Below are 12,724 nucleotides of genomic sequence, written 5' to 3'. Positions count from 1 at the left end.
CAAAGGTTTGCAATCACCCAGTTCAGTGTCAAAATATACCCATTCAGTGATGGACAGTGTAAGTGTGTGTGTGTGTGTGTGTGTGTGTGTGTATGAAAGGGATGTGTCCTGTTGTGTTTGACAGCCCATTTTCCTGAACCCGTTACCTCCACTACGGTCACACACGTGCACGCACACACACAAAAACAGCAAGGGACAAACAGGGCTGAGCTGTCTTTTCTTATCAAATCTCAGTAATAGCATCCTTCTGTGTCCAGTCTACATGCCCCCCCCCCCCCCCCCCCCCCACACACACACATACACAGAGTCATCGCTACATAGACTGATTGTCAGCACACTAACAGTTGCTGAGGTCACTGTTCAGTTAGCTTGGATGCTGTCTCTGTCTCTTTCTGTCAGTCACTCCATCCTTGCATAGAAGAGCTGAGGCGGTGTTTGTCTGCCCTTGTAGGAGGAAATGAATCACACACTCATAGATTATCTGTGGTGCTGAGACTGATTGAGTCACTCACAGAATACTGATGAACTCAGAGGTGAAGAGATGCCTGGAAGAGACAGTTAGATGCAATGAAAGATGGAGGAAAAGGGAGGAGAGCTGGAAATATATAAAGGTTCACAATGACACATTCTTATCTAACCACAATCTTATCAAATGGTGTTATAATACTAATAATCCTATTGTAAATATAATGCTGTAAAATTATTTTTTACATATTTTGGGGTCTAAATGACTAATAGATACAAAAAGTTTTGGAATTGGTCCAATAGATCACCTTAGCCAACAGCCACGAAACTGACTGCAACGAGGTGAGTTGTTGCAGGAAGACGATGGAGGAAACATAAGTCGTCTTACTCTTTAACAGAAAGGTTCATCTTTATAGGGATCCTTTACATAATGTTGTCAGACACAAATCTGAGCCTGTCACTGGCAAAAACAAGCACTTTTGATGGGCACAATTGCCCCCAAGGATTATGTTGCAGCTTGTTTTGCATTTAGACCCCAAAATATGAAAAAAATAGGGCCCAGGTTTAAAAATACCGGAATTACCCTTTAAGGTTGTTTTGCCTGGACTGAGTTCTAGCTTGTCTGGCAACCACGCTAATGACACACAGAGACAGTGTGTGTGTGTGTTTGGACAAGAGGAATGTAAACAAACAAAATAACAAAAAGTTATCCTGTGCTACTGAAAGATGAGCTGGAAATAACAAAAAAGGAGCATTAGTGGGAAGAGAAATACAGAATTAGGGTCAAAGAGAGGACACAGAGAGAAAGAGAGTGTGTGTGTGTGTGTGGAGGCTATGTATGCCTTGTACTAGGGTGTTAATGATGTTTAATGGATGTGTGTGTGTGTAAATGGTCTTCACTTATATAGTGCTTTTCAACCTTATCGGTTCCCAAAGCACTTTACAGATCAGGTCTCATTCACAGACACTTCCACATGTTGAAGTGTGGAGCCAGGGATCAAAACCCCAACCCGCTCTACCCTGCTCTATCTCCCGTGTGACAGTGCTAACCACTGCACTACCATGCCGCCCCCGTGTGTGTGTGTGTGTGTGTGTGTGTGTATATTCAAGTAGTGTTCATGCCTAGTATTAGCAAAGACTCAATCTCTCTCTCTTTCCTTGACCCCCTCATTCTCTCTTCCCCAAAACACGGATCTCCTTTTCCTCGTTTTTTTCAATTGGGAAGCTTGGCTGCTCCCCAAAACTCAGCTAATTTGGAACAAAAAGGCTCCATACACCATACACCGTGTACACTTCATTGCTCCTTTTGCCACCTGTCTGCCGTGCTTGTGTGTGTTTGAGTGTGTGTGACAGGACTACTATTTGGTACTGATGGGAGAATTGCAGTGGTTTATTTTATCTCTCATACACATTTTCTAATAACTTAATAATAATGCCTTTTAATTAACTGTTCCCTGAATGTTGCTGAACAAATCCACACGAACACTGAATTCTAATAGTAAAAACATCCATCACAAAACCTCTTCTTCAGTATAATACACTTGTCCCTGAAAATCAGGGCACTTTCAATAAAGTTTGCTAGTAGAGCAATTTTCAGCCATCTGCAATAAATTCTTTTTCATATCAGTCTCAGAAATGAAGAAAAACTGCTTCTCTCTGGAGTGCAGATTTTAGTCCACTCCTGGAAACTGTTTTGTAGTTATTATCACTGCCGCTATCATTACTTCTCCCTCCCTTAGCCGGATGCAACAGATTCAGTGAAGTCTTGTGTGAAAATACACAATTTTTGCACCTAGCAGAAAATGTGTCATAACCCTGTGGCTAAGCAGGATTATTGAACATACAGTGAAAAATTGAATAAATGCATTCATAAATAGTCAACTGCATTTTAAATCTGCCTCTACCTCAGCTCTCTTTCCCCCAGTCTGCCTCCTCTCATGCGTGTCAATCTGCAAACATGTTTGCTTTTGTGTGTGTGTGTGTGTGTGTGTGTGTGTGTGTGTGTGTGTGTGTGTGTGTGTGTGTGTGTGAGAGAGAGAGAGAGAGAGAGAGAGACACTAGTAGCTTATTTTATGTAGCCTGGAGTGTATATGTGTGTAGTCTCATGCCAGCCAGGAATATGTGTGTACATTGTACACTTTCCTGCATGTATGTACAGTATGTACATGTTTAAAAATCACATTCTATCCATTATGCTACTTAGTTAGCTTGAGTAACAAGGTAGCCTTTATCCATAAATACACACACACACACACACACACCACCCAGATGCTCTCCAAGGTTTGAGCTCCTGCCATACGTGTGTGTGTGTGTGTGTATCTTGTGGTCTTGTGGTTTGTTGACATAGCCTAGCAGCCGCTCTCACATTGAGAGGTTGCATTTTACCATTAGATGAAATGTTGCTTTGTGTGGACACACATTTGCACGGACACTTCCTAACACACACAGACAGTATATTGATTGAGGAAAGGTAACAGGCTTGTTATTGATAGAGGCTTATTTGTGTGTGGCAGACAGTACGTTACATTCACTCTCTTTTTCTTGCTAACAGGCTCATATTCCATTATGAGCATATGGGCCACCAAGGAGGCTGACCACACACACACACACACACACACACAGATCCAGACATTATACAGTTAGGTAGACTTTTGGTGCGAAAATTGAACTATCTATCTATCTATCTATCTATCTATCTATCTATCTATCTGTGTGTACAGTGTTGGCAAGAAAGCTACCTGTTCATATGTGTGATGGGCTCCGTTCTACCGTCAGTCACTCATTATTTAGCCACATGTCCCTTTGTTCTTCTGTCAATCACCTGTCTCTCTATCGTAATGTGTGATTGTGTAAATCTGCTGAGAGATAACCTGTGTCCATCACATGCCTATGGACTGGACGCTCATACAAATGCTGCATCTCCATAACTCATGTATTGATTAAGCTTCACTAAACAAAGAGTGCCTTCCCGTCACTTTGATTAATACTGAACATGCACAGCCTCTTCTCTGGCATGATGTACTGAGATATTCAAATAAAAGTCCCAGCATGTTGAACAACTGTGTTTTTTCTGTTTCTACTTGTATGGATCAACATGTGTAATTAGTGATTGTTTTTACATTGTGTGTTAGTGGTTAAACTGTTCTTTGTTTTGTTTCTGTCGTTAAGTCAATAAGATGGAAAATGCAGCTGCAAACGTGTCATATTTACTAGGAAACTATTTACCCTGTTTTGTTTTGTTTTCAGAAATAGTGAATGCAATGGCTCTGTTTTTGCGATGCAGAAGCGATTGGTAAAAGCACTCATTCAAGAGAAAGCAGTCTCAGAGAAAAGATTTCATGTCATCTGTTGGGATGACTGTGCACAGAATAACAGAAAACAATAGAAGAGTAAGACATTTCATTCCTGTGGAGGCTGTACGTGTTCAGATAAGGTCTTTACTGTTTAACCCAAGTTAAAATAGCATGTGATGGTTTTTACATATGACCACGCACTCACTTTGCCGTAACTATCCCTTGTGCAGAAAAGGGCGAGGGCCTACACAGATACCTGGCTTCACATAGGAGGAGGGCTGGTTGAAAGCAAGAAGGTAATTACAGTTATCAAGTGAGTTGGCACCGCCTACCACAGACGTTTTGTGGAAGTACAGGGCTCCTATGCAGACACACACTGCTGATAATACACCGACACTACACCTACACTGACAATTAGCTCACAACGTCATCAGCCTCAAGTGCCTCGAGTAAAGCCAGACTTTATAAGGAAAAACAATCTCTATTTAATGGCCTTTTGTCAGATAAGGTGCTTAATGCTTTGTGGAAGAAATGTTAAAAAAATATTTTCAGTGGGGTCAAATGAGGTTTAGACACAGATCTGTATCGGGGTGTGTGCGTGTGTTTTGCTTGTTAACTTTGATATTTAGAGCAGAGAGTCGTGGCAGGAGATTTAGAGTGGCTTTGCTCTGTGCGAGTGACTCCAATTAGTCTGGAAAAACACATGCACATAACGCATACCTGCACACACACATTCATTCATGCACACAGGAACAGATAACTGTGCAAACAAATTGGACAAATATCCTGATTTCCAGATACAAGAAAGCACACTATGATTGCTCACACACACGCATACAAATTCACCAGAAAAACAGAGAGATTGAGAGAGGGTGAAGAGAGAAAAAAAACATACAATGGACCAACACTGAAAAGAGAGAGAGAACAATACATTTAGTATTTTTTAACAGTGGTGTTTTTCTGTTTAGATGTTTTATCCAAAATGGCAGAGAATCTGTGGTTTGTGTCATGCTTTCACCTCAAATGCATTCTAGCATCTTGAATGCTGCAAGCCTTTCAGTCTGTACAGAAAAGGTGAATTTGTCAAAGTGTCAAATGTTCTGCCGCATTCACATATGTGTATACTCACTGCAGCTTTATATTGACTGTTGTGTTTAGAGTCCATACCAGAAGGGGAACACATCTGTGAACGTGGTGAAAGTGCAGTTGTAGTTGTGTGACTGTTTAGAAGCCGTTTGGTGGGTTACACAAGCGAAGATGTTCTTGAACAACCTCACAATACAGAGACTTGATAGAGTTGACCACTAAATGTTTGTGAACAAAAGCAATGTACCAGAAATAGAAAGGTTGGCTCTTTTCAACAAGACACTGTGACCTATTCTCATACTATAAACCACTTACACATGATCTTACACTTCTATAGTCCATTACTTTAACCAGCTGGCCTCTGCACATAAGGGGCACAATTGTCGTGGCGGCGCAATGACCACTGCGAGCAGCGTTTCGACTGTCTGGTATTTTCCTAATCTAGAAATTCGTTTTGCCCAGCGGTGTGGTATTTTGGTGCAAAGCACAGAGAACACAGTGCACAGGTGGAAGGAGAGGCGCACCTGCCGCTGTGGTGATTTTATCAACAAGAGCAAACAAAATATTTGGAGCAAATGCGCAGCAATAATGGACTAATGCTTTAAATATAAATAAACCATTTTAATTAATCACTCTCCAACCAGTAGATTTGTTTAAATTGACATCATCATGTGTTTGTAAAGCAGGGACGCTGGTAAAGGGCTCTGCAGTTATCTATAAATGAATATGAGTGATTCTGACAGCTGCTTTACACTGTATGGAAACCTTCTCCTGCAGTTAATTAAATCCCTGCAGCTACCTGAAGGACAGATATGTTAATTTATCTGCAGCCTGATGTGAGAAGTATCCCGCCAGAGTGCAGTGGCATCATGCACAGCCATCCACTGTGTTTACTTTGAATAAATCATGTGCAAATGACACCATGGCCCTGTTATCAGGCTTAAATAATCCTATTTAGTCTGATCCAGCAAATTTGGTTCTTTGAAAGCAGTTTGAAGATTGATTTGTTAATCCATTATTTTGGTTATCATTATGAAAAGTTTGTTGTGAATTACACCAACAGATCATAGTGAGTGTACAATAACCAGCATGTTCTCTTCTAAAATCACAAGTATATCAATGCTCTTCATTATAAATCTAAGAAAGCAAGATATTTGTATTTGAAATTAGTTCATGTTTGGGTTCACCCTAAAATGTCTTAGTCATGATCCAGTTAACTTTTGCAGGTTTGGGTTTTAGGGCTTGTTGCTATGACTGTTGCAACAGTTCCAGCCCCACTCTTCGAACATAGATAACTGAGTTATAGAATGTGAACAATTTGACACGAGCCTGGATGGTTTAAAATTCATCTGTGATTGGTTTAGCTCTTTCAGTGCTATGAGGTCAGCGATGTGACTGGCTGAGAGCGCGACTGGCGATATGACTGGCTGAATCTCCACACCCTCCGATCTATATTCCACCTCACCCAATCCTTTTGTACTTCGCACTGCTACTCATACATGAACCAAAATAGCAGGTGCGCTTAGAGACGCCCACACAGTCCGTGTGCCAAAAACGCTTTGCACTTTTCGTTGCGCAGGCGTGATTTAAGTAGGGCCTAAGGAGTCTGAAACCACTGTGGTGTTTTGTTGTTGTTGTTGTTTCACAAAAGTGCCTTTTTATCTTTACAAATCATCCCAGATTTGTTCCTGCAAGTTGACCATTAGCACTTAGTGTCACACTTTGCCAATTCAGCTACAGAAGAATAAAATAGAAATGGGTTTTAAAATGAGAAGATTAACAGCATGTGACCATGAAAATGCTCAAAATGTCAGGGAATGTTTCATTTCTTTCAGATTCATTGGTTCATTAGCTTAGATGTCCTTAATAATGATTACAACCAGGATGCCATTTAATGTGTGTGTGACATTTTCTAAAATCTAATTTTAATATTTTGTACTCCCTTCTGAGACATGAATGAACAAGAAATAGTTCATGTCACCATCACTGAGCTGTTCCCTCTTCATCAAAGACTTTTTATTGCCTTTTTTTTATTGACTTCTTATGGGAAATAAATGTAGTTCTTTTCTCATGGCTAGAAATTGATAGTTGAGCAATTAACCTCTTGTATGAAGAAAAAAATGGCTGCTGTTTTATCTCTTATATTTTCAGTATTTATTGCACCAAGATGCTTTACAGATGATTCAAAGGTGTAAAGTCACAACATGCACTCAACACACTCAATGTCAGTTGTCAGTTGTTGGCTGCACTGTTGCAAAAGTCTTGCTGACAAAGAAAAAAGGGAGCGGAAAAGAGAGAGAGAGAGGAGAAGGTCAGTTGTTTTAATTTCTGTATTAGAGGACTGTTCTTGCTGCCAGATTCTGTGACACTTTTACCCTTTCGAGCATAAGGATATAGTGTGTGTGTGTGTGTGTACTTGCTTTTGCATGTCCTTCTTTTGGTGTGTGTGTGTGTCTCTACACATCTTCCCTGAGGCTACACGGCACAGTTTCTTGGATTTTCTATGAATATTCATGGTCATGATTTGTTCAACATGCCTATCATTTCTTCTCCTCTCTTCTCGGTTTTCTTCAGTTTCTCCAGTGCAGCTCAAAACATGCTGTTCTTGCTTCATTTTGCTCATCCACTCCTCCAGACACCAGTCTAAATCCCAGCTTTCTGTTTCTCTCTCCCTCTCCCCCCAGGATCCCTCCTTCTCTCTCCTCCTTCATGATAAGCTTCAGGTGCCCAACAGTTCTCGACGGGCGTGGAACGAACGTGACAGCCGCTGTGATGTCTGCTCCACTCACCTCACTCAGCTCAAACAGGAAGCTGTGCGCATGGTCCTCACGCTCGACCAGTGGGATTTGTCTCCCACCTCCTCCCCTACGTCCCTGATTGGGCGATATGGATCTCCGGGTTCAATGGGAGCATCTGGAGCACCAGGAGGTCCTGGATCACGGGAGTGGCCTTTTCTTCCTTCCTCCTCCTCGTCAGCTGCTGGTGCTGTGTCACATCCTCCTCACCCGTCCTCCCAGTCGCCTTCCCCAAGCCCCAGCCAGACCCCAACGCCTAGCCCGAGCCACGGGCCATTGGTGGGGCAAACTTCCAGCTGTGCTCCCACAAACCCACAACCTCAAGGCCACAGACTGGGGTCCAAGCCCAGTTCCCTGGGGCTTGGAGGTGGGGTGGACAGAAGGAATGGTTCACCCAGTTCAGGAAAAGCTGGTGCCCAACAACAACCAATAACTGGAGTAAACAGCCCTGGCAATAATGGTGGTAACAGCAGTAATAACGGGAGTGGAGCAGTACTGAGTGCAGCAGCTCTGCAGGCCCATCAGCACCTGAACCGAACTAATGGAGGAGTTACACTCTATCCATACCAGGTAAGCTACCTGTAGAGGTGTTTGTGTGTGTGTGTGTGTGTGTGTGTGTGTGTGTGTGTGCCTTGCAGACACACATAAAAATCTGTAGAGCTACTTCTCCCACGAGGAGATTGCAAATATTACCACGGAAACTGAATAAATTAATTCTTGTCTTATGCGATTATACCAAATGGCAACAGGCAACCAGCATGCAGATGAATGGGTCTCTTGATATGAGTCTGACAGACAGGACAGGAAGTGCAACATTTTAATTTTTCAGCTTGTAGTTGTACATAGCTACCATACTGTTACCTTGTTAGCTATCAACCACTGACAATACCTGACTTCTGAGATAATGTGTTCAACATGAACATATAGGCTCCTCTAATCTCTGTTTTCATTAATTGCTGTCTTTATTTGTGTTTTGTTCTCTACTTTCTACCTTTCTCCCTTCACCTCTTTTCAGCTTGGACAGTCAGACTGGGTTATATTGCATCTACACCCGGCAAAGTGCATGTCTATGTGTTGTTAATAAGATAAGGACACATCTTACAACAAAGAATCAAACATCATGTCCCCAACTAGTTTCTTAGTAGCTTGCACGTGTCAATTAAAATCTAAAATTGCAAAGGAGACGTTGTGAAGTTTGTTTTCCCCCAAAAGAGCTGTCGAGAGGGGAGCAAAATGTCTTCTTCAGCTGGATTGAGGCAGGACAAGTATTTTGTTAAAGCAACGTGAACTGTAAAAGTGAAAATGGAGGTAACAGAGGTTTTAGGGGGAGACAGGAAGAGAAGGAGCAGGAGCAGACAAGAGAGGAAGATGGTAGGAGGGAGAAAACGCCTCAGGTGACGTGTGGTCTAGAGGTGTATGGAGGGAGGCAGGAGAGCTGAGACTGCAGGGGAGATCCAGAGGTGTGTGTGTGTGTGTGTGTGTGTGTGTGTGTGTGTGTGTGTGTGTGTGTGCGTGTTAACATGTGTGTGTGAACGTGTTCTACAGATGTAATAATTCATACAGTGATAATTAGGACTCTGGGGACTCTATGTCACACACCCCCAGTACCCCTTCACTCTTTCACACACACACACACACACACACACACACACAGTCTCTCTCTCTCTCTGTCTCTCTCTCTACTTATCTACCCCCCCCCCCCCCCCCCCCCATTATTTCTCATGTCTTTCTCACACTTTGTCTGCTTCATTTTCACCCCATCTTGTTGTTTCCCCATCTCCCCATTTTCATTCAGCCCACCATGACTTGAATCAGATACAGAGATATGGTGTCGTAGGTGGGAATTACATTGTACAGTCTTTGGAATTGTTTCGTTATCTTACTCTACTGGTCAGAAATAAATTAGACATTAGAGCTGTTATGTATTCTGGCCAGTCTTTGTGGAAATGACAGTGAAACAGTGAAGTTCAAATCTGAAGGAGCATTTGTCTTTTGTCGAATTTCAATTTATTACATAATAAAGTTGTTTAGAGTTGTTTGCATGCTGTAGAGTTTCATGCTGTACAAATGCTGAGTGCATGCTCGCAGGTGTGTGTGTATGTCTATATGTTCACTATCTGTGTTAGTATCTGTGCCGTGAGGTGTGTTTCAGCAGTAAAGGAAAAACAGAACACGATAATAAATCACCCTCGTTTAGACTCACCCGTGAGAGAGGAAGGGGAGGGCGAGAAGCTGAGCAGAGAGACAATCAAAAAATGGGGATGGAGGTAGAAATGAGAAAATAAAGAGACATTAGAGTGAAAGATAGATAGAGAGAGAGAGAGAGAGAGAGAGAGAGAGAGAGAGAGGACGAGATGGTATGACAGATGGGTTTAGAATACAAGACATTTTATTATAGGGGCTACATTTGGCATTTTAACATCAATTTCTTAGGACCACAGTCATTCTGAGACTTCAGTGTATATGGACATACTGCTGAGATGACTACACTGCATTTCTTTTTTGCCAAAGAATTGGATTTTGTTTGGAGATCTGCTTTACTGCTGTGCAGCACAAAACACAAAAGATTGCTGTTCTGGTTCTAGCATAAGTGGAGCTTTCAGAAGGTCTTACAATGGCAGATGATCGAATGCAGGACAAATGAGAAATCTCCTCCAACATGTTCACACTCTTCAGTAAAGTGAAAGACAAAACAAACACGTGTGTCACGACTGCTGGGGAAAGTGAGTAGGGTTTGAGTTGAAACTCCGCACCAAGAATCAATGGGCTCTAAGGGAAATATGTTGTACTCTTACTTGGAGAAACACTATCAACAGCAACACTGGTATGGTCTCATTCAATTTAATTGTTTTCAATGATTAAAATCAGAATTACAGTCACCTTCAGAGGTGTAGAGAACAACATGAGGCAGAGAAGAGAAAGAAGGGAGGACTCAGAGGGAGACAGAGAGCGGCAGTGAACTGTGTAGCTGACATTAAAATCTTGCTGGATCAGCAATCTAAGAGGTGACAACCTCCGCATTTTATATTTATTAGGACTTTTCTTTTTGGTCCCACAAGGACCACTAGGGTAAATGGAAAACACTGATTCAGTCAGAACAAGGAAGACTGACTATAACGGGCTGACTGTGAATCTTCCAGGTAGCTTCCTGGGATCAGCGAGCCGATGAAGGCCACAAACATTTTCAAATGGATTTCAAATCATTTCTTGTTAAATTCTTGATCAATCTTTGATTAGGAAAAACTCACCCTAAGCTTGCCCCATTTGACCAACTTAGACTGGCTGTCATACACATGTGTATACATACAATACAATAAGTATACAGGAGAACCAAAGTGTGTTTCTTCAGTGCTACGGTGTACAATTAAAAAAAGTAAAAAAACAAAACAACAATAGTGGCAACAGCAGTGATGGAAATCAGTAAACCTGGTAGTCAGTCTGTGTTTTAAGTTCTTCATTAGAACTCATTTAGGATCCAGCTAAATGTTGATTCCCTGGGTCCAGTATGTGACCATGAGGCCGATGATAGTGACCAAGTTTCAAAACTAATGTGTGATGTCAGCCAGCAGTGTGCTCAGTGATGTACAGTCCTTTAATTAATCAAAGAAACGACACAGAAACCCACCATGTCACATTTGCCATGAAAGTACCTTTTAACTGTACATTTAAATCAGGAAAAATCAAGCACTTATTTACTTTTTTAGGCTTTTTTAGTGGTGGTGGTGGTGGTGGTAGGGATTGAAGGGATAGGTCTCTCTCTCACCCTCCCTCCCTCTCTCTCTCTGGCGTGATCTAACATTGTCTGTTTGCCCTCGCTCTGTCCTTCAAGCAGCTAATTGAAAACAGGTTTATATAGTATGGTGTGTGCCTCTATGTGTGTGTACTGATTTCAACAATGGTCAGATTAGCTTTCCTAATACAACACACACACAGACATACACAAGTTTATGCTCGTGTCATATTTTGAACCAAATTAAAGCTAAATCTTCACTGTCAAACACTGTCAGACTTAGCTGGATATCCTTTAGGATTAATTAGGGTGGGAATGGTGACTTAAAGGTTAGAGACGCTTGTGACCCGAAGGTCACCAGTTTGATCCCTGGACCAGCAGGATAAATCTGGATAGAAAAAATGAAAGAGCAGTGCTTGCCCCACCCTTATTACCACCACTGTGGTGTCCAGAGTGAGGCCCTTAAAGGGACATTCCCCTGATTTTACACATCAAAGTCAATTTACAGGTGTTGGGGAGTACTACTGCATATGTGGAAAAAGTTGTATGAAGCCTTTTGTGGCTCCCGAGGGAGCTGCGCAAAGTCTGATAAATTGTCTCATGTGATGTCACTTGAACTGTAGTCAAGTAGCATTATGGGTGAAGTGGCTGCCAAGGTTTGACAAGGAAGCAGATGTGTGGAATAAACAAGATGATACAAAATACTGCCCATCATGAGACCACAGGCACATGGATAGCTTAGTGTGTCCCATCTCATCAGCTATAATAAAAGTTGACAAGAAAGAAATCCACAAAAACAATTTGTATTCCATTAATTACTCCAGCCGAGGTCCCCTTGAGTACCTCTATGAAAGAGCAGTGCACATGCTCAGTTGCCAACAGAGAGGACTGAGCTCTGAGGTGTAGTTTTGGAGAAGTAATGTGTATTTTGTAGTATATTTTGAATATCTTATTATCTCTGATATTCCAAGTCGTCTGTACTGCAAAGTGAAAATACATAAAACTGAATTTGTCAGTATGCTCTCTTGTAACTGCTTGTCTTTTTCATGTGTTTCGGCATATGGTATGTAGCCTCGAGGCTGTTTCTGATTTGATTATACAACATAGTGTATATATGTTGATATGAAGCATCAGATATTTCTTTCCACCCTCCTCTGCCTCATCATTGCTCTCTCGCTCTATATATATGTGTATATATACAGTATGTATATAATTCACTCTTTTATTTCTTTGTGTCCTTGCCTTCACTCTCCCAACATTTCATTCTTTGTCTACTTTTCATGACTGTTTTCTGTGTCCTCTGTACTCACATACACTCTCTCTGTTTCTGTAATGCTATCTCTAATGTAGAATAA

The 12,724-nt window shown here is 41.7% G+C and overlaps 1 protein-coding gene across 1 annotated transcript in view; it reads left to right on the top strand.

The window, feature by feature from the left end:
• Positions 1-12,724, top strand: part of kif26ba (kinesin family member 26Ba) — a 77,893-nt gene that overhangs the window by 18,699 nt on the left and 46,470 nt on the right. Inside the window, exon 3 of the mRNA XM_070931163.1 lies at positions 7,529-8,209. Within this exon, the coding sequence (XP_070787264.1) occupies positions 7,529-8,209 (681 nt within the window). The remainder of the gene's footprint in view (positions 1-7,528; positions 8,210-12,724) is intronic.

Source organism: Enoplosus armatus, chromosome 1, assembly GCF_043641665.1.
Source record: "Enoplosus armatus isolate fEnoArm2 chromosome 1, fEnoArm2.hap1, whole genome shotgun sequence".
Taxonomy (NCBI): domain Eukaryota; kingdom Metazoa; phylum Chordata; class Actinopteri; order Centrarchiformes; family Enoplosidae; genus Enoplosus; species Enoplosus armatus.
This window is presented reverse-complemented; position numbering and strand designations above follow the sequence as displayed.